The sequence below is a fragment of the Penicillium bovifimosum genome, assembly GCF_028826915.1.
Source record: "Penicillium bovifimosum strain IBT 22155 chromosome Unknown utg000003l_segment0_segment0, whole genome shotgun sequence".
In the NCBI taxonomy this organism is placed as follows: domain Eukaryota; kingdom Fungi; phylum Ascomycota; class Eurotiomycetes; order Eurotiales; family Aspergillaceae; genus Penicillium; species Penicillium bovifimosum.
In genome coordinates this window covers 875,236-895,897 of record NW_026622712.1, presented here as the reverse complement: position 1 = coordinate 895,897, position 20,662 = coordinate 875,236, and the positions used below count along the sequence as shown (strand labels likewise).

Genomic DNA, 20,662 nt, shown 5'->3' with positions numbered 1-20,662 from the left:
GTAGAGGACAAGCTCACACTTGGCGCATCGACCGCCTTCGTGTTATCTTATCGTCAAAACATTACTTTGTTTATTTTCCCTCCCCTGAATTGTTTCATTTCGCCAGACATACATTTCTACTTGAATAGATGGACAGTCCACTCCTATCACCAGCTAAAGCCCGCCAGGCTGCAATTCAAGCCAAGGATTGGGCATACGTCAACTCCTGGCTTAGTCGACAATATGCGCCCAAGCCGGTCCCCAAGTTCGAGCGCAACGAGGATACTCTCCGCGTCCTCCTGACTCTGGCTGCAGCAAACGATGCTGCAGATGATGAAGCCGCTCTACAGCAGCGAGCGCGCGAAGAGGCTATCCAGGCATACAAATTACGGGAAGAATTCGAGCGCAAAGATCCCCACGAACAACAAAAGAATCAACTTCTTGATGAAGTAGAGATGTGTCTAGATGATGCAGGAAGGCGTGATCTAGACGATCTTGCCGAGTCTGCAGTAGCGCTAGGAAATACTTTGAATCCGAGCCCGGGGGATCTGGGACAGTCAATTGTGGAGCTCACGGTGGAGGAGTTCGAGGCCCAGGAACAACTTGCAAAGGTCGACGCATTGCATCGATATCTTCAGCAGGAGCTGGTGCGACTTCAAAACGAGCTTGAGCGGTTGAAGACCGACGTGGCATACGAGACATCTGCCGACACGCAGAGCTTAACGTCGGAGTGGATACGCGGCTCTAAGACGCTTGCGATCAAGGTCGGCGAGTACCAAGATCGCATTGCTTCGCTGGAAAAAGTACAGCCCCGAGGGCCCACTATTGAGGAGTTGATGGCGGAGGAGGAGGACGTTGTCAGCATGCGAGAAACTGTCAAATCGCTGCAGGGCCGCGTGAGGGCCTTCCATGATCTACCCAAGGATACACCAGGGGCACGGTCAAGATATAAAGAGCTAGAGCGTGAGCTTGCACGGGTGAAGCGGCAGATTCAATGCTCGGCAGTATAGTCAAGCCACGCTGATGTCTGCTCTTCTTTCGCGCTTGTGAGACATCGTCTTCGTTTCCCAACCAGTGATTCAGCTGTCCGGAGAGAATGAGCTTGTATAATCAAAGAAATCTTGGAGAAGTCTCGAACCGAAGCATGAAACTTAGCTGTATACACTATTGCAGTATCAATTTAAGGCTACATTATGTCTACTGTGTTTATGGTGGATGCAAGCTCCCTCAATTGAAAAGTATCAATTTCCTAGGATGAGTTCTCCCGGAATGAAAAAGCAAATTGTATCATCACCTCATGTCTCGTCAGAGTAGCACTGCCTTCGAACTTCTAGAATGGCCATGCTGGAACCACTCAGTTTCAAGGGAGACTGACCACTTACTTGCCACCGAAGCCGAGGGCATCCTTGACCTTGTCACCACTGAAGATTGTTAGTATATGGCACTGACTTGTCGGCAACAGCATAGCTTACATGGAGCCGGTGGCACCGCCGTGGGCCTCATTGTCACTGGCGCGCTGGGTCTTGTCAAAAGTCTCCTGGCCAGCACCCTTGCTGTCATCAGTCTGCAAGCCACGGGCAACGCGGTCACCGGTGTCGGTAACAGTCTCCTTGACCTTTTGCTGGGTGGACTTGGTGAAGTCAGGGGTGGCCTCCTCCTTGGCCTCTGTGGGAAGGAATCGTTAGCAACGGCGTCTTGCCATTTTTGGCAGTCAGGCAAAGCAGTGTCACATACTGGTGGAGAAATCCTTGCGACCGGCGTCAGACATATTGATTGATGTTTGGAAGTTTTTGGTTGAAAGTAGAGTCAACTGTGTGGTTTGATGGATGAAGTAGAAGTTGTTGAAGGAAGAGAGATGAAGAGGGAAAGGATAGGGATTATATAGACCTGTTTGGTCTCACGGTGAGTTCTAGGTGACATGACGTTGTCTTTGTTTGCTATCGTGAACAGAGTCTTTTATTGGCAGGTACAACCCATGTTGTAGGCGATGTGTACACCATTGGAAGGTGCGGGTACTCTGGCAGGTGCCATAGATCTAGTTACATACGAATACGATGGATGTATTGGGCCTGAGACCCTGGACCAAGCTCAACTCTCACTCTGAGCAGTGTCTCTGCCAGTCAGTGTAACGTTTGTCAAATTGTCATTCAGATGCAATGGCATCCTAAACAGAGTTGGGCAAAGGAAAGGAGCTGTGGTGCCTCATCATGTTGCCACTTTTCCCACCTCCTCGATTGTGATTTCCAGACACAGTGCTGCATATCTTGATACAGATATATGGGGTCACCCCGGCTTTTGGCAGCAGCATTGTACTCAAATAGGCCCTCAGCTAACTGCACGTGTTGTCCATGGCCCACGGGCCGCGATCCAACGGGCGACACCCCGTAATCAACTACAAGCCGGTACATAACGGCGACGACACAGCACCGAGCGTGCGCAAAAACCCTGCATCCATCCCACAGGTCGGGGAAGGACAGGCAGCTGACGGGTACCGGCCCTCCAGATACTCGGTGATCTCGTTCGTGAGGAATTCCCTGCTGTGAAGTCGCTGCCCGTCCATCTCCCGGGTCTCCAGGCTGTTCGATTTCCCGCCGGAGCTGAAGATATGCCACAGCACTGTGTCTGGAAATCAGTGATCACAACCGAGGAGGTGTGAAAAGCGGCAACAGGGGACAGACTATCTACAGAGGGGTCTGTAGCTCAGACTACTCCGTACAGGCTGATGAAGCTTCCCGGGATAGCGTGTCAGAATTTTTCATAAATTCAGCAGAATCAAAGGCGGTAGTCTGAGGGGACTGAGGTAAATCTGTTATGAGCCAAGTCTTTGGTGGAAAGAGTGCTGTTATTCAGAAAACTAAAGGCGAAGAGAGAAAGAGAAAGAGAAAGAAAAAGAAAGTCAACCATCTGAGAGGAGCCTTTATGCTCATCAGGTATGTTCCTCAGGCACGAACAAACAATCACCTCCTCGATCACATGACCCTTGTCCTTTGTCTAGTCTAAATTGATTTGTCCTAGACTCCGAGATCTCATAGCACGTGACAAATCAGCCTAAGTTCCGAAGTGGATAAGATAAGCATGGCAGAACCCCTCACCGCCTGTTGTCACCTCGGGCACTGGGCATTGGGCAGTCCATCTTCAGTCACCTCATTCACTCCCTACCCATATCCTCTTGTTTGACTCACGATGTGGATAAGATCTGTTCTTCTTCATGCATCATCATCTGATTCTCCATGATCATCAGCCGGGACATCATCTTACCAAACCCACATCTGTCTTTCCTCCTTCTATTTGCCTCATTCCGAACACTGCGTCACAAAGCCGTTTCACACTCACTATTCCTTTTTCCAATAGCCAGCAATGATTGCATCCGATCCCCCTGTACTCTCTAACTGGGATTTTTCCGGGGTACACGACCTACTGAGGTCGCCCACCTACAAGGGCACCTCCGAACCTTTTCGCCACCATGAAGATTCCACCCCGTCGTTTCCTGATGAGGAAACCAAGCATCCTACTTGCCATACCCGAGAAATCATGTCGCCCTCATCGCAACGAAGCTTTCCCAGGCTAGGTGACTTCAGCGCAGTCTGGGAGCTTTTACATGGAGAATCTGCTCCCACCAGTGTCGCATCACCTTCAGTGACCACTAAGTCTGAGCTGGACATGGCTCAACCACCACTTGATGAAGTCCCTTCTGCTTTGATTGAGAAGTCCAGCAAAGGTGCCTCGTTTTCTGGTCTTACTAACCATGTGCCAACTTCTCCATCAATCACTATTTTGAAGCGCGTTCCAGGCCACAAGCCCCTCGCTGAGAATACTAAGAATGCCAGTGTGAATATGCCACTTGATATTCCACGAACACCCGCTAAACCGATTGCCGGAGCCGGTGATCTAAGTGACACACCTAAGGCGAAATCCAAGCGCCGGTCCCGTGGAAAGACTTCCCGAAATGATCCGTTTTCCTCGGAAGGTAGTGCCGGTGTAGACTCAGACACAAGCCTTGTTTTTGATCCTCCTATGTGTGCGACAACGGATGCATTCGCATTCATCCCTGCCCAAGTGGGCACCCCTGAAGCGAAGCATAACCGCTATGATACTCCGCCTTCTTCATACGATGATTCGGACTGTACATTGACTGCCGACACTATCAAAGGCCTTGCTGGAGGCACTCATGTTCGATCTACTTTGTACAAGTCATCCATCGAGCGGAGAGTCGCTTTGGTGCGCAGACTCCTTGATGATTTCCCTGAGTATGCCACAATCGTTTCTCGTTCGAAAGAGACCTTGACAGGTTCCAGCGAGGGCATTGACTCCCCTCCAATTCATGTTTTTATTGACATGTCAAACGTATGTTTGAGTTACCCTTTATCTTTTTCTTCATAGCTAATCCATCTCAGATCCTGGTGGGATTCCACGACGCTGTGAAAGCCTCTCGAAGCATTCCCCTCTCCACTCGTATCCGTCGCATCCACATGTCCTTCTCCAATTTGGCGCTAATCATGGAACGCGGTCGTCAAACCGCCAAGAGAGTCTTGGTCGGTTCCGATCGACTGCCCTCCATCGACGAAGCGGAGAGTCTTGGCTACGAAACAAATATCCTTGAGCGTGTCCAAAAGAAGTCCGGCACACCTCGTCTAGAGAAGGTCTGGAAAGATGGCCTCCCTAGCAAGGGGACAATCGGCGGTCCTGAAACGGTCGCCGCCCCTGGACGGGTCGAACAGGGTGTAGACGAAATTCTACACCTGAAGATGCTTGAGAGCCTCATTGACACGGACAAGCCAGCAACGATTGTTCTGGCGACCGGAGACGCAGCAGCGGCGGAGTTTTCCGGCGGTTTCATGAAAATGGTTGAGCGTGCATTACGACGCAGGTGGAAAGTTGAGCTGGTCAGCTTCGCTCAGGGTACGAGCTATGCGTATCGCAGAAAGGAATTCCGAAATCAGTGGGGCGATCAGTTTCAGCTGATCGAGCTTGATCCATATGTGGAAGAGCTCTTTGATCGATGAATCCGTCATTTCAGATGAGGATGACGATGACAGATTTCTCTCTTTGTTTGCCAATTTCGACACGTAGCTGAATGAACAACACTTTGTATGAGTCACTTCCTTGACTCACATAATTCATGACTCAAAAGTCCTTCATCAATGTAGCTAGTATGTATTGTTGTAGTTAACTAGTAGCAACATTAGTAGCAAATATTCCCGAGCCCGCCAAACGTCATTGGGCGGAAAACACCCGCCCGCACTTTGTTGCCTCAATGCTGAACGTCAACCTAGAACTGATCAGACCTTGAGATTAATATAAGATCATAGTCTGTCTCACTCTCTGATCTCATCTCCATCCTCTTCTGTCTCACCATCAGCTTCCCCAGCGAACAAAGAGGACCGGAGAGACAATCCGCTCTTGGCAGCTCATCTTGAAGAGTTCGCATTCGCACAACTTGCTATAAATCAGCGCAACAGCCCCGCAAAAAGAAAAGAAGCAATAGTCAAGTCGCCTTATTTTCAAGTCTAATCAATACACCGCATCCACCATGCCACAAGTCACCGAGCAAGCTTTCTTCGGCGGGGCCATTCGAGGCATCGTGCCGCAAGGCTGGATCGACTCAAGGTCAGTATAACACTTTCCCATGTATCAATCTCTCCCTCCATTCAATCCCCGAATCCAACTATACCCCATATCTCCCAAACAGCCCCAAAAACAGTAACCAGCTAACAAAACCCCCAGCACTCTCCGCGAAGTCCCAGACCACCAAGAACTCTGGCTCTCCCCAACAACCCTGTCAAGCCTAATCATCGAAATAAACCAGCGCGTCTCCCAAGACGAAGCCCTAAAAACCTACGCTGCACTTAACAACAACCAAGCACCCACCGCCCCCGCACCAGAAATCATCGACCAAGCAGCCGCCCTCTACCACCTACACGACCTCTGCGACGAAGGCGATACCATGCAGGTTATCAAGCCGCCGCAGCGTGTCGATGTCCGGCTCGCTGCCTCCACGCCCTCTCCTGTGACGGCGTACTGCGGGATTGTCTCTTTCACGGCGCCGGTGCGGGGTGCGGAGGCTCGCATCCCTGCTTCGGCGGAGGGGGCTGCGGCGGGTCTTGAGGGGGGTTTGCCGAGGGTTTCGAGGACAAGTTGTCATTACTTGCTTGTTAGGCTTGAGGCCCAGGAGACAGATTTGTTGGTTTTCTTCAATGTGCCGCATGAGGAGTTTGATAAGAGTGGGAATGCTATGGGACTGTCGGCAGAGGAGGTTGTTGCGGAGGAGACGGTTGGGGAGATGGTTGGGAGGTTGGAGGTCTGTGATTGGGGGTTGTTTGTTTGATTTGGAAGAGTAGGTAGATGTCACCTGGCCAGGTGACTAGAAATGAACTCAATAGCTGCACGTTCTCTCTTGTATATCCGAGTAATGCATGGTATAATGCTCTATATCTATATCTATGTCTATGTCTATGTCTATGTCTAACTCATAAATCCACCCATGTCAATCCATTCTGATACCTCCTCCGGCTCTTCATCAACACATCGCTCACACCGACAAACAAACCGAAACAATTCCCTCAGACGCTCACGACGAGAAGTCAAATCCGTATACTCTGCCAGATCAAAATACGAAATGCAGCACTCCTCGCCGGGGAATATATCACGACAAGCAGTGAAGACCATATGTCCATTTTCATCAGCTTTATGAACAACCTACACAGCAGATCAGCATATACTCTCTCTCCCCTTTCATATATGGAAATACAAATCTCACATACATTCGGCCAACAAGAATGATTCGCCATCGACGCCGTAGGATAAACAGCACCAGCATACTGCACCCCACGACCAACAACCGGCCATGGAACAGGGAATCGCCCCGTCTCCCGAGGATAAAGACCAAAAGAATTCGCCTCTTCTTGACAGATAACATGCAAAACCTGCTCCGCACTCATCCCATGCGGCAACAGTGGCCCATCCAGTAAATACCTCTTCACAAACCCCGTCCAAGACTTGACCATATCACAAGGCCAAGTCTCCTGTGACCCGCACAGCGACTCAATTCCCCTCCAGCCATTGCACTTCAAGCCTGGGTCCAATTCCAAGCCTGAATCCAAGTCCAAACGCTGACAATGCCTCGAAGCAAGCAACCTCACAATAATCCACAACATCCCAAAATCATACTCACCATACTTGCTCCTTATAGACACCGCATACCTCTTCAACCAACCACATTCAAACCCATGGCGCAGACTATCCTTCCCCCGACAGACACTCCCACACCACGCCACATCTCCCAGACAGGTATTCGGACATGTTTTCCGGGTGTTGCGCGGTGCGCGCCTGTTGCAGGCAGGATTGCTGCAGATGAGGTCGTCGTTGTCGGTTGGGTTGTCGACGACGGGGATTATGCTGTATGGGCGGTCGACTAGGAGAACGGTGTTCTTGGGAATCGGTGCTGAGACGCGGAATTGGCGGCCTTTGATCGGGTCGGTGCTTTCGATTAGGTGTGGGTGGATCCAGATTGGGTTGGTTTTGGTTTCTAGGTGCGTCTGGGTGGGTTCGGTGGTGATGTATACGAGTTGGGACATGATTTGCGCTTGGGAGTTGGTATGGGATGGTATGGAATGGTTGTTCTACCTGACTACCGTTGAAGATTTTCTTTTTGCCTCACTTTTTTTGGCGCAATTGAGGGTCCTCATCTCGAGGGCTTTGTTTGGTTCGGGTGAGTGGATCGGGGGCGTTTTGCCTCAGTGAAGTTATCCAAGCGACTGTGAGTGATTGGCCCACATTGAAGAGTTGGGGTTGTTTCAATTGGTTGCTTGTTTTTTAGCGGAGTAGTTTATTTGATCCACTTGCTTTTTCGCTTGTCTGGGCTAAGCTTCGTAGCTTAAGCTGGGAGTTGAAACGTTGGACATCAAATACCTATGTCTGCGACGGGAGTACAGTAATAAAAGATGCTAGTTGATGCGACTCTATTGCTCTGAACATCTCAACACAGACATTAAATCATTAAACCGCGCTATGCCCCAATATATAAACACAACACCAGCCATAGATGGTAAAGCCAACATTGATCCTCCACATCAGACCAAAACAGCCCTAACAGCCCGAGGCACAGGCTTGATCTGCCGGAGAGTGCCTCTACAACGACCGCAAAACTGACGAGTGGGATCAACGCTCTTGGAGTGACGCCCGACCTTGAAATCACAAAAGTCAGCCTCACAGGCCCACACATACTTGTGGTTGATCTCATAGGTATGCTTCGTCGTGACCGCCACGCGGCCCCCGTAAACCGGGTGGTCGTCCAGTGCCTGGACACATTTAGCGCCCCATTGCTTGAAGCTGGCGCCGTGCTGCGATGCACCTTTGCCTCTGTTCCCGGTCACTAGCATGTCGAGAAGGTGGCAGTACTCGTGGGTCAGGGTGCATAGGATCTTGTCTTCGCTGTCTAGGACTTTCTCGGACAGTTCAATGGTAGCATGGTGAATTCGTCTTCCGGTGTCCGCGATGCCGGAGGCACCTGTGAAAACACGTTCTGATCGTACGGTAGCCCGGCCGGCGGTGTTGCGGAAATTCTTGGTCCAGATCACTTGGATGCCGCCGGTGCCTTCCGTCATGCGAGTGATCTGGTTATCGAACATACTTTCCAGGTGTTGGAGGAAGTTCTCGGCAAAGGCAACTTTGTTCTCGTTGAAAGAGGCTATTTGAGCGCGCAGCTCGCGTTTTCGCGCTGCCTCGGCTTTTTTCTGCGCCTTGACTGTGGTGGGTGCGTCTGTGTCTGGTGAGGAATCGTGGGGTTTTTTTCGAAGTGGTGTCACGGGTGACGGCTTTCTGCGTGTAGAGTGGGGTTGTAATGACGGTTCATGTTCTGTTTCGGAACTGTGAGATGTGTTTAGTATGAAGAACTCCTGACGGCAGAGGAAAAGTGCTTGTACGCGCACTCTATCGCTTACCTGTATGACCCTCTTGGCGGAGATGGAGAGTCACTGTCACTGTCCAGACCAAGATCCTCAAGATGCTTGATAAGGTCGTTGGGTTGGTGCTTGTTGGCATAAGGAGAATATGCCAGGTCAAAATACGGCGCAGGTGTGTTGGTTTCATCACCAAGAGACGTATAATCAAGATGCGGCATGCATTTCTCAAGCTCGGGGGAGGCCGCCTTGGGTTTCTCAATAACTTGATCCAGCTCTCCATGCAGCGTCGTTTCTTCGATTGATGGCTCGTCGTCTGGGAGATGAACCTGCTCTGGTTCTGGTTCTGGTTCTGGCTCTGGTTCTGGCTCTGGCTCGAGCGCTGGTCTTCTTCCACGAATAAGCCTCTTTCGCGGGGATCTGACAGGGGTCGGCACTGGACTGGGCTCGTTCTCTATCTCTGTCTCGGAGTCCGATGTTTCATAGGAGCTAGGCTCCTCATTGTCACTGACGATGAACCCGTCTAATGAATCAGAGCTATCATCTTCTTCAAAGCTAAATGCTTCGTGATCCTCTTCTTCCACTTCTTCCTGATGCGCAACCACAGGTTGTCTGGCGACGCGGCCCATTCTGCTTCTTGCGGGGGCTTGCGACGCAGTTGGTCTTGTTGGTGTTGATTCCGGGGTTCCATGTCCGTCCGAGACATGTTCTGGAACGTCGTTCTCCTTGTCATAATCTTCAGTCTCTCTGCGTATGGCTGGACGAGGCCGCCGCTTCGCGGGTAGGAGCAAGGAGTTCACTCTGGCAAGTCCTAGTGTCCTTTGCTTTTGTTGCTTTCCGATGGACCTCTGTCTGGCTTCACTATCTGGCGCCAGATCGTTGTCGGAGAAAATCTCAAATGATCCGCTCGAACCTTTCCCTTGTCGTTGCGGTGGCTTTTTGGAAGGGCTGTGCTTTGTTGTGTTTCTGAGGCTAGAAGACGGTTCTCTAATACTGTCGTTATATATGCCAAAATTCCTCGGTGAGCTTTTGGTGACCTCGGGCTCTTTGCGAGGGGTGTTGTTGACTAGGGGGTTGGCTGTGTTGAGCCTTGCCATGGTTGCGGTGTTGTTCTGAAGGTATCGGGGAGATGGCCACGGGTGCAGATCCCGCGGGGTTCGGTCGGCGGTCAATGAGACCGTGGATGGTGGATACGAAGAAGGTGTATCCTCGAGTTTAGGTGAAAGATCGGGTTGGGCTGTCGGACTTGGTGGTTTTGTTGGAAGTTGGTCGAGGTCTGACTTGTCAACGGATCCGTTGGCACGGCAACGCTGCGACTTACACCAGCACTTCGGACTTGCAGCTCTTCTCGGACATTTTCGAAAGACATCACATATATCCATATGTGCCTATAGGTCTGATGCTTCCGGAAATCACTTGTGTTCCCACTTGCATGTGCATATCCAGCTCGGTGGTTCCATGGTTTAAGGATAGATCTAGTAGTTACTCCCACGCCAGCTAACCGACCCGATACTCTGTAACTATCACAGTGTTGATTGACAGTCATACTGCAGTCTCTGTGAGTCCCATTTCGTTAAGAACCAAAAAAAGAATTAATTCAATCAAGTCATTCAATAAAAGCGTACTCTGTAACTACGGAGTACTAAATACACAGAAATGACATAAAAAAAGATAACAGGCCCGAGCCGCGGATTGAACGCGGGACCTCGCGCAATAATGCTCAGGTTTTGAATACCCTAAGCGCGAATCATACCACTAGACCACCCGGGCTGTTGTTGTGAAAGATGACAAAATTCATGTAATATAAACATCTGCTCCTTGTCCTGATGTTGAAGATGTACTCCGTACGTACAGAAGCCTATGTAGGGATCTTTCCCGGCATACAACTACAAGCCTACAAGGCCTACAAGACTTCTAGTTACACATTGAATGATGATGATTGAAGATAACTCTGGATATTTTCGTGTTCACAGATCACTACACAGTACATTACTGTACATCTCATTCCGCTCATCATGTCAGATTCCTCATTCCATCTGAGATCACCGAAGATCAAGCCGCAAGGTGACAGGGTCTAAGCTCCAAGCCCACACGAGCGGGAAACGAGGGAGATCGCCTCGGATGGAATGTAGGTACATGGACCCACAGTATTGAATTTCGTGCCTGGCGGGTATCCATCCATCATAGTATACGATATGTAGACACAAGTGACACAACCTTACTCGGATATGGATAGATAAACTTCTCGATCCAAGAAGAATTACCTCATGGCTGGCAGTGTGCTCAGGACCTCAGGTACATACGAGCTTGGAATCCCGGGTATCTGGATCGACAACTCGGCCGATGGACGTCGCTTACAATTTACATTCCATCGCCGTGCTGGTTGAGATCTCTTACTCCCTTGCTTCCCTGCCATTGATGGTTGTCTTCGCTGTTTCTGTGATTTGAATCCGACGGATATGCGATTGGCTGATGGTCCCTGTCAAATGTGCCCTGAATGTGTTCTTGACGGGTTCGCAGCTGAGACCTTTAAGTCTGTGGTTGGATATGCTCTGGTCCAGTAAACTCTGCGCCTTATGTCAAATAACCATATACCAAATTTGTGTAATCTCTCTTTCGGGCCTCCAGCTCTCCACTCGTGACCCACTTGGCACGCTTCCCAATCAGTGTCTGGTCCTCAGGGCGGGAGGATGGGTTGCCTCCTGAGTTCCTCACCGCGGCGATCCTGGTGGCCGAGGGGGGCGTCGGGTCCCACTCCATCATGTCCCCATCGGGTTGGGACTTCTTCGTACGTGATGTAGTGCGTTTCGCCAAGTCGCGCATGTCGAGATCGGTGCTGATCTCGTGCAACCGGCGAATGACCTCCTGAAGGAGCTCGGCACGCCTCGGTTGCAAAGGGCGTTGAGCATAGTGACGATCAGGCCTTTGCCAAGTTCCTTCCCCAGCTAGAGCGTGAGTTTGCCGACGCCGGAGCCCTGGATTGGAACGATGAGGCGAAACGCCAGATTCTGCTTGGCGCCCTGAACGCCACCATGCTCAACGCCCTTTGCAACCGAGGCGTGCCACGGTGCCGAGCTCCTTCCAGGAGGTCATTCGCCGGTTGCACGAGATCAGCACCGATCTCGACATGCGTGACTTGGCGAAACGCACTACATCACGTACGAAGAAGTCCCAACCCGATGGGGACACAATCCGGTTCGAGCCCTTCACATACGTTAAACTTGAGGAAAAGTAAATACATCGGGGGCTTTTGCGCTCTTGTACCCTTTTTGTGGGTCATGTGATCCACGGCCTTGGCAGTGGTCCTGAGCGGGCTCTGGCCCGTGACAGTCGGGATCAGTACAGGGCAGCCTGTCGGGATTATGGGGGTAGCGTTGGTGGAAGCTCTGCACGATCTTTTGTACATCTACACAGTGTGGTGGAGCACCATTCAATAGACCCAATAGAATACCTGAGGACGTAAGATTAATGACTGATGTGGAAGCTACGCTGTCTCAAGCAGGTGCATACGTACCTACATACGTTTGATGTCAACAGCAGGGATTTTGATAATTTGATTGGCTCTCGAATATGACCTACATACGGAGTATGTATGCCGACCGGTAGACGGTGGTGGTATAACTACTATGTAGTGGACCGTCGCTTTCATAACCCCCTGACATCAGAGCCTGAGATCGCTCCTGCATAAAGATATTATTGACGGGCAATGATAGAACTAAAAATCAAGAAAAAAAGAAACAGTGGTTCCAGAGGGGGTCGAACCCTCGACTTTGACGTTATTAGCATCACACTCTAACCAACTGAGTTATGGAACCTTGTTGCTGTGGCGTCCGAACTTTAGATCTTATGATCCCTTGATCCAGAACCTGGCAGTCCGTACGGGTATGTACACCCAACACTGTTGTGTGTGTGTGACCAGTTGACAACACAGTACTACACAGTCCAGTCACAGTAGTAGTATTCTTTTCAACTGAAACAACATCGGAGTACGGAGTAATGATAATCCGATATTAGGATCCACCCATCAGAGGTGATCAACTTGAGTTGTAGTTTATTGCATCATGTCTCATCATACATGCCATCAGATCCGAGAGCTTCACATCGATATCTACGCTCAGTTCATCCTCAATATACTCTCTACAGCTGCCTTCATCCCAAGGGGCACTGCCTTCGGCCTGACAGATGTCCTGCATCTATATGTGATTGGCGTAAGGAGTGATCAGCACATTAACTGTCATTAACCTATCCATTGATGTGATCTAACAAGACACTGATCCAGACCACCCAAAAACAACACAAACCTTTCCGATGGGTTGACCACCGGCGAGGTACTTGTACGCCGCCACGACCTGATCACGGTCAAAGTGGAAGATCTTCTCAATGGGCATCCGAAGCTCGTGCGCTGCGATGAATGCAATCACTTCATCCAAGTGCTGTTTCGAGCCATGCAGAACAGCGCGCATCTTCACACCCTTCCTCAGAGCAAGTTGCACAACATCGGGCATGTTGCCTTCCAGTTTTGGGCCCACGCAATCAAAGAGAGAGATCGTACCGCCAAAGGCAACAGCTTCGATTGACTTCTCGATAGTCACAGCACCGCCAATGTCAAATACGTGATCCACACCCCGGCCTGAGGTGAGCCTCTGTGCCTGTACCGCCCAGTCTCTCTTCTCATTGCAGAAAATCGCGTGCGTCGGTCCGAACTCATTTTTGACGTATCTCAATTGGTCCGGATCAAAGGAGGTGATGATTGTAATCGCTCCAGCAGCTTTGGCTAGCATGAGGCCCCAAAGACACAGGCCACCGGTACCTGTATGAGCGTTAGCGCCTAGGGCCTATCAAGACTTCAAGCAATCGACAGGATGGAGGTGACTTACCAAGAAACAAAACCGTCTGGCCACTTTTGATTGGCACATCGCCGTACAAAGCATTCCAGGCTATGACACCAAAGCTGGCGGTACCAGCCCACCGCGCATAGGAAAGAGGAGAGTCTTTGGGGATTTTAGCAACAGCATGCTCAGAAACAGAGATATACTCTCTCATCACGCCATCGATTGGGCCGCCTAGGCCCCAATTCCAAGACTTGATCGGTCCAGTGCGTGTCTTCTGGTCATAGGCGATGACCACCTTGTCACTTATAGCGAATCCGCGGACATCTTTGCCAACCATGACGATGTCTCCAGCGGCATCAGAGCCGGGGATGACTCGGTCCCTCACCCGATGTGCGTACGTTCCGGTGGCAATAGCAAGGTCTCGGTGGTTCAAGGCCACACTTCGGACCTTGATGAGGACTTCACCCTTTCCGGCACATGGTCGGCGCTCTCGGAATTCGGTCAGGCTGTTCCACGAGTTACGGTCGGTCAGACGAAGGACGGTATGAGTTCCCGCACTATTCATGATGAAAGTCCGATGGATTTAATGCAAAGGGGTAAGAAGTGGGATGGAACGGACTCGAGTTGGGATGGATCGAAGCTGTGATGATTGACGCTGGGATTTATACCTCTCTCGTCCCCCGACCACGTGCCGTCACGAGTGCCCCCGGTCAGACAGTTATCGGTGAACGCCCAGCTATTTCTGCCTCTGTGCCATTGCGTCCAGCCCATGCTTCAGGCAATGGTCCACGTGGTTTGGGTCACTTCTGCTTTCAGTAGTAGCCATAAAGTTCTTATTGGCGCGCAGATCACGGGAGCACCCAACAGATGGAACACGCAATGGCGCCCCCGGTGAAGCTTATGGCGAATGACTGGAGCTACTCCCCATTATTGTGATAGCCGGTCTAACGATAGACCAACCGCCTCTTGCTGTCGAGCCTATATTACAAAGCGGGTCCTACATCGAGCCATCCTGGGTATGTTTAAACGGCTCTGATGCGGCCGGGGACATTGTCATGGCTGGCAAAGATGTCAGAGCTCCGACCATGGGCCGGAAAGGGTGAAGTCCTCGTCAAGGGCTAAAGTGTGGCCTTGAACCTCCCAGACCTTGCCATTGCTACCGGAACGTACGCACATCGGGTGAGGGACCGAGTCATCCCCGGCTCTGATGCCGCTGGAGACATCGTCATGGTTGGCAAAGATGTCCGCGGATTCGCTATAAGTGACAAGGTGGTCATCGCCTATGACCAGAAAACACGCACTGGACCGATCAAGTCTTGGAATTGGGGCCTAGGCGGCCCAATCGATGGCGTGATGAGAGGGTATATCTCTGTTTCTGAGCATGCTGTTGTTCGTTGCTGCTGGTTCACTACGTTGCAGTAGGCCATCACCAGGGCCTACACTAGAAGGTCAAAAGTCTAGCCTGCCCCATATTTCAGAAAGTACACCACCCCCAAGCGCATGAATGAACAAGAAAACTTGAAAATCGAACATTTATTCAAACAAATCATACTACATGGACCGTAGAACTCAGTCCACGCTAATCGGGGACCGCCGTATCGTCGTTCCACGCGACCTTAAAGCTGTCATGGGAGCTATCATTGTTCACGACACGGAACTCGATATCGCCACGGCGTTCCTCGAGCACAGCGGGCTGGCCCCGGCTAGGGATCGTCAGCATGTGTCTCGTCGAATAAAGCTTCTCGTTGGAGATCCATGGTGCGCATGATTGCTTCGCTAACGCTCAGAAATCTGTAATCATCATCTTTGTATGTATATTCACTAACCTTTTCTCCACTTAACTCTCCACTTTCCTTCCTTTCTCATTCGTTAAACTTCTTTTCCCCCTCTCTGATTCGACCGTCGCCTCCTTTTCCCTCGAGCCAAGCCCTCAAATGCTGTTTATCAGCCCGCTCTATACCCACAACCTCAGGTGTCAGTCCCCCAGCAAGGCCAAATCATAGGCCAAGTCGACAACAAGGGACAACTTATCGCCTACCACCCTCAACTTCCAAGGTCTCAGGTGAATGATATGACACCTGAGGTTGTGGGTATGGAGCGGGCTGATAAGCATTTGAGGACGTAGCACCCTTGTTCAGGTGGCAATTGCGTGTGTAACGATTGCCGAGGGTGTTATGCAACTTGCACCAAATGACATCGTCTTCTCTCTCGTACTGCTTCTTCCTTGTCCTTCCTGTTGTTGGAGGTGGACTTGGACCTGTCGTGCCCCCATTTCTCTTGTAGGGGGTACCTTAGTTAGCGCAAACACGTCACGCGACACAATTGAGCCTCTCAGCCTGCCCAGATCCTGGGGAAGTCTCCCCAGAGACTTTGCGCTTGGATCTACATTCTCAAGTTAGTAAATGCTTCCTCCGGAGAAAAAGTACAATGAGGCAGTGACTGTCAATTCGCCGAAGAGTAAGTTATCATATGGCGATTGTTCGGATAAATAGAGGTCTGAGTTCCGGTTGTGCCAGATCTGCGGGTAAATAAGTAAGTGGCGCATCAATCACATGACGGGGCTGATGTTCCTAACTTCCTAGTTCCTACTGTACCTTGAGACAAGTTGAGAGACATCTATCGGTTCTCTCGTCCCTCAAACTTCATTGAATGTCAATTACAATATTTTTCTTCGATTCTACTGCGTAAATTCCTCATGTCTCTGAACGAAGTCTGGGAGGCAGCCTCCGCGACTCCTTTTGTGCCTCTTATTAGCAAGGATTAGCAAGGATAGCCAGTTTACCGTCGGCTTCAACTTACTCCTTATCGGTAAGCGTCCTTGCTACCTACTAGCACAGCTTGGAAAGAGAGCAGCTTCTGAATAGCATTTGCAGCATTGATTACGGCCACACTCTTTGGACTGAGTAAGTACAACAAAGCTCGTCCGACTTCAGAAATCTCATCAAAAAAAGAAATTGTGGTTCCAGAGGGGGTCGAACCCTCGACTTTGACGTTATTAGCATCACACTCTAACCAACTGAGTTATGGAACCCATCTATGATATACCCAGCGCGTTGATATCCTCAAGAAGGGGACCCTATATAAAATAGCTTCGTAGAACCGATCCACGTAGCAAAGCATGGCTTCATTGGTATAACGTCCGATGCGCTTATAAAACGGGCAACGTCGCTTTCTCGCGTTGCTATATGCACTAGAGGATTCAAAACCCTAGGAGAGAAGCCGGAGGACTTCTCGATACAAGATGGCGGTACTCGGAAACGATGAAGTCTACTGGGTGGCCTCGGAAAGTGACTCTGTAGTCTCTTTTATCTTAACGTATCGCCTGGCTATGTGATCTCAATGGTGAGATGATGTTGTGTGAGTTGTGGCCTGGCCGGATGCGACAGCGAGGTGCTGTATGTTGACTAGAAGTTGATGGAGTATGTGGCATAGCGAGAGAGCTACTGATAGCTCATACCCTGTTAGAAGCCTACTGGAGTAGAAGATTAGCCATAAAAATGGCTGATCCTTGAGCATGGTGACTGGAAAAAGACTATGGACCATAGGGCTGCGCAGTGTCGAAATTTGGCGAAGCTGTTTGTGTTGTTTGCGGGATTTCAACTCTCAAGACTCAAGGTTGGGAGCAGACCTATGAGTCCAGAGATGTAGATAGTGAAGGGAAGGCGAACTTTGTATTATATTTTGTATCCTACTCAGTATCTCCTCGATCCACATACACCACGGAGGAGCGAAGCATAGCTAAGAGGGAAGGGACGAGCACGGAGAGTGAACATCAAAAGGAGTTCTTCTGCGCAGCTCTTCTTCTTTCCTCTTCCCTTCTCCAGTTCTGTTATCTTAGTTCCCAGCACAGGCCCAAGTCCAATCTAGCCATCTCTTTTGTTCTTTTTCCTTCGGGCCCGTAACAGACTGGAGAAGGACTATGGACAATGGGAGAATTCTAGCAGATACTCAATTCCTTATAGTTAGACTTAGTACTGTGTAATTACTACATGTAAAAGACACCTGCATCTCTCCAATTACTGACAGGGAGCATAAGATTACCTCCATAGTTAACGATAGCCGAAATACTGTGTAACTAGTTATGGATTGTTCCAACTCTTATTACTCGCTTTTGGTTCAGAATACAAAAATTTCATCCGCCAACAACATTGAGGTTCCATAACTCAGTTGGTTAGAGTGTGATGCTAATAACGTCAAAGTCGAGGGTTCGACCCCCTCTGGAACCATAATTACTTTTTTATTTTTATTTTTTTGACGTAAATAGGATATTTGAAAGGGTATTGATAGGCGACGCTTCGCGCCGCAATCAATTTTGGTAGCAAGGATATGGATAGTCCGTAGACTAGCCTTGATAAGGTTACTAGAAGGGACAAGAGTCAAGACAGGTACTGTGAGTGTCCAGGTTCTATGGAGAACAGTCCGTCTTAAACGTCGTTCCCTTATGTCTGCGAGGCGACGCTAGAGATTGGTACACCCACTTGTCTGATGCGGCAACGGATGCCATGCAAGAGTCTATGCAAACGTGCATACAGCAACTTGAACGGCGGTTCAAGAAAAACCCCTTCGGGGCGCGCACCGAAGCCGAACGATTGAAATTCCGTTATGCAAAAGAAAAGGAATTAGGGCTGAGAGAATACGTCGAGAAAAAGATCATGCTTCTAAGAGAAGCAAACATTACAGACGAACAGGAGATTGCCACCCGCGTCTGGGAGAAGCTAGACCCGGCATTAATGAATGTCGTTCGCCCGGAGGGAAGGTCTCTGGATGCCTTCACAGAACGTCTTTTCCTTCAAGAAGTGCCCGCGCGTCTTGCATGGAACCAATATAATCGAACCTCGACTACAACTTCTGGGCAACCAATGGCAATTGTCGCAGCACAGGCACCGCAGATAGTGGCCACATAGGAGGGGAGATTGAATCCTGCTGACGCCAGCAACTCTGACGACCAATCAATACCGGGTCTAGTTTCTCCCAGACGCGGGTGACAATCTCCTGTTCATCGGTGATGTTTGCCTCTCTGAGCAGCATGATTCTCCTCTCGACCTATTCTCTGAGTCCTGATGCCTTTCTTTTGCGTAGCGGAATTTCACGTTCGGCTTCGGTGCGCGCCTCGAAGGGGTTTTTCTTGAACCGCCGTTCAAGTTTCTGTATGCACGTTTGCATAGATTCCTGCATGGCATCCGTTGTCGCATCAGACAAGTGGGTGTACCAATCTCTAGCGTCGCCTCGCAGACATAAGGGAACGACGTTTAAGACGGACTGTTCTCCATAGAACCTGGACACCTGCCGCAGGCACTTCGTAAAAGAGGTAACTGACATGGTCTTAGGGTCAATTAACTGGACGTCATCCGGCTTCAGTTTCCGGATCGTGGTAGTGGCAGATGAATGGGATCTATCAGGGTCACGGGATCTGCGTCTACGACGCGAGGGGGAGTTGTTGAGGTCTGACGACGAGCTGTCCGGGTCGCTCGGTTTTCCTCGTCTTGGTTTATCTGTCCTTAGCGTAACACCCGCCGTGTTCGGCCGCGTTAGCAACGAGCCGGCTGGTGCGTCTTCGGCCGGGTCTGCTTCGTGGGTAGGACCGTTGCGGAATCGCTCAAGGAAAGTGGAAACGTCGCAGGGTTTGGGTGTTCGCGGCAGCATGTGTTCCATCCGCGATTACTGCTTGGGCGTTTGCCAGGAATTCGTGACGGCGGCCGCTATTCAGGCAGGAGACGACCGATCGTGCGTTTGAGTAGTCTGACTCGGAAATCAGACCCGCTGCTTCTGCATCCGTGAACCGTCGGTCCTGGATCTCCTGTACTAGCTGCAAGATGTACACTGTGTCCCTCTTGCACTGGTTCTTTGAGTAGACGACCTGCGTGGCCGGATCCTCATTCGTTGAGCTTGACAGTGGTGTATCTCGCGGGATCGTCAATATCCAGCTGGGAATGGTCGTGGAAGACATGGTGGATGCGTCGCCGTGGTTCATCGATAGCTGTCTCACGGCGAGTTCTAGCGTGGTGACTGGGAATAAGGGGGAAGCCATTTCGGACGACGTCTGGGATGCTATCCTCGCTGTTTCGCGATACTCTGTAAAAGACGGCGTCTTTGTCGTAACTGGATCCGGGACGTCTCTAGAAGAGGTCACTGCAGTCAAGGGCGTTGTGACTGGATTCGGGACGTTCCTGGAAGCCTCGAAAAACCGGCTGAACAGACGTTGAAATGCCCGTATGTCCTTGGCCAGTCTTCGCCTTCCCTCTCCTCGTCGATAATGATGGGGTGCTGCTCCAGGTTGCCGGGACGTTCGTCTGGGACTCTGGGTCTTGAGTAAACTGGGGCGGCTTCCAATTCAATGGCGTGGCTGAACCGCACACAACGCCATTCGAAGAAGCTGGGCTGGCTGTTACAACAAAAAAAATAGCTAGTTGGTTCCAGAGGGGGTCGAACCCTCGACTTTGACGTTATTAGCATCACACTCTAACCAACTGAGTTATGGAACCAGATCATGTGATGTTAGCAACGATTTGCACTTATCAAGGTTCTGCTATATTTAAGTATATATCTAGACCTCATTGTTATGCTAATGAAAATCTAATGTTCCTCTACTTCAATCTCTTAGCATGTCACCTGGGAGTAAAGATTTTGTCCAATTTCATCTCTATCACAGCAATGTCGACCAACCAAAGGTTGCAATTATTCTGGTAGTGAAGTCGATGAATGGATTCAAAGCTCTGGAAGCAAGGCTGCTATGAGAATCAACACGCTGTGGCGCTAGTCGATATGCTAGAGGGTATCAATCTCACTGAGACTAGCTTGTTTTGTCGCCGTTGGGATGTGAGAAGCACGGAAAAAGGAGCACCGCGGATGACCAAGTACAGGAACGAGTAGCGCTGCTAGCGCAAGTGTGAAGCATATAACCAGCAACCTCATGTGCGCGATTGAAGCAGGCTTCGTGGAATGGCCGCATCATGT

The 20,662-nt window shown here is 50.3% G+C and overlaps 11 protein-coding genes across 11 annotated transcripts; 5 read left to right on the top strand and 6 right to left on the bottom strand.

Moving 5' to 3' along the window:
* Window positions 1-128: 128 nt before the first annotated feature.
* On the top strand, window positions 129-989 carry N7515_003388 (uncharacterized protein; the record flags this gene model as incomplete). The annotated part of the gene is made up of 1 exon (XM_056664132.1): window positions 129-989. One exon carries the CDS (start codon window positions 129-131, stop codon window positions 987-989), a length of 861 nt encoding a protein of 286 aa, XP_056523189.1.
* Window positions 990-1,357: 368 nt separating this feature from the next.
* On the bottom strand, window positions 1,358-1,747 carry N7515_003387 (heat shock 9/12 family protein; the record flags this gene model as incomplete). Its single annotated transcript, XM_056664131.1, has 3 exons — window positions 1,358-1,400; window positions 1,452-1,644; window positions 1,714-1,747. 3 exons carry the CDS (start codon window positions 1,745-1,747, stop codon window positions 1,358-1,360), a joined length of 270 nt encoding a protein of 89 aa, XP_056523188.1.
* Window positions 1,748-2,327: 580 nt separating this feature from the next.
* On the top strand, window positions 2,328-2,635 carry N7515_003386 (uncharacterized protein; the record flags this gene model as incomplete). The annotated part of the gene is made up of 2 exons (XM_056664130.1): window positions 2,328-2,411; window positions 2,483-2,635. 2 exons carry the CDS (start codon window positions 2,328-2,330, stop codon window positions 2,633-2,635), a joined length of 237 nt encoding a protein of 78 aa, XP_056523187.1.
* A 701-nt stretch (window positions 2,636-3,336) lies between these two features.
* Window positions 3,337-4,982, top strand: N7515_003385 (NYN domain-containing protein; the record flags this gene model as incomplete). Its single annotated transcript, XM_056664129.1, has 2 exons — window positions 3,337-4,323; window positions 4,374-4,982. The coding sequence occupies 2 exons, from the start codon at window positions 3,337-3,339 to the stop codon at window positions 4,980-4,982; spliced, it is 1,596 nt and encodes a 531-aa protein (XP_056523186.1).
* Window positions 4,983-5,509: 527 nt separating this feature from the next.
* Window positions 5,510-6,304, top strand: mog1 (Ran GTPase-binding protein MOG1; the record flags this gene model as incomplete). The annotated part of the gene is made up of 2 exons (XM_056664128.1): window positions 5,510-5,586; window positions 5,704-6,304. 2 exons carry the CDS (start codon window positions 5,510-5,512, stop codon window positions 6,302-6,304), a joined length of 678 nt encoding a protein of 225 aa, XP_056523185.1.
* Window positions 6,305-6,441: 137 nt separating this feature from the next.
* On the bottom strand, window positions 6,442-7,553 carry N7515_003383 (SET domain-containing protein; the record flags this gene model as incomplete). The annotated part of the gene is made up of 2 exons (XM_056664127.1): window positions 6,442-6,675; window positions 6,741-7,553. 2 exons carry the CDS (start codon window positions 7,551-7,553, stop codon window positions 6,442-6,444), a joined length of 1,047 nt encoding a protein of 348 aa, XP_056523184.1.
* A 495-nt stretch (window positions 7,554-8,048) lies between these two features.
* N7515_003382 (uncharacterized protein) lies at window positions 8,049-10,232 on the bottom strand (the record flags this gene model as incomplete). Its single annotated transcript, XM_056664126.1, is given in 3 exon segments — window positions 8,049-8,907; window positions 8,919-10,121; window positions 10,198-10,232. The coding sequence occupies 3 exon segments, from the start codon at window positions 10,230-10,232 to the stop codon at window positions 8,049-8,051; spliced, it is 2,097 nt and encodes a 698-aa protein (XP_056523183.1).
* Window positions 10,233-11,450: 1,218 nt separating this feature from the next.
* N7515_003381 (uncharacterized protein) lies at window positions 11,451-11,699 on the bottom strand (the record flags this gene model as incomplete). Its single annotated transcript, XM_056664125.1, has 1 exon — window positions 11,451-11,699. The coding sequence occupies one exon, from the start codon at window positions 11,697-11,699 to the stop codon at window positions 11,451-11,453; it is 249 nt and encodes an 82-aa protein (XP_056523182.1).
* Window positions 11,700-13,135: 1,436 nt separating this feature from the next.
* On the bottom strand, window positions 13,136-14,273 carry N7515_003380 (zinc-dependent alcohol dehydrogenase family protein; the record flags this gene model as incomplete). Its single annotated transcript, XM_056664124.1, has 2 exons — window positions 13,136-13,686; window positions 13,754-14,273. 2 exons carry the CDS (start codon window positions 14,271-14,273, stop codon window positions 13,136-13,138), a joined length of 1,071 nt encoding a protein of 356 aa, XP_056523181.1.
* Window positions 14,274-14,776: 503 nt separating this feature from the next.
* On the top strand, window positions 14,777-15,476 carry N7515_003379 (zinc-containing alcohol dehydrogenase; the record flags this gene model as incomplete). Its single annotated transcript, XM_056664123.1, has 3 exons — window positions 14,777-14,807; window positions 14,853-15,069; window positions 15,275-15,476. 3 exons carry the CDS (start codon window positions 14,777-14,779, stop codon window positions 15,474-15,476), a joined length of 450 nt encoding a protein of 149 aa, XP_056523180.1.
* A 3,275-nt stretch (window positions 15,477-18,751) lies between these two features.
* Window positions 18,752-20,197, bottom strand: N7515_003378 (retrotransposon polyprotein; the record flags this gene model as incomplete). The annotated part of the gene is made up of 5 exons (XM_056664122.1): window positions 18,752-19,272; window positions 19,322-19,824; window positions 19,872-20,090; window positions 20,138-20,143; window positions 20,190-20,197. 5 exons carry the CDS (start codon window positions 20,195-20,197, stop codon window positions 18,752-18,754), a joined length of 1,257 nt encoding a protein of 418 aa, XP_056523179.1.
* Window positions 20,198-20,662: the final 465 nt, after the last annotated feature.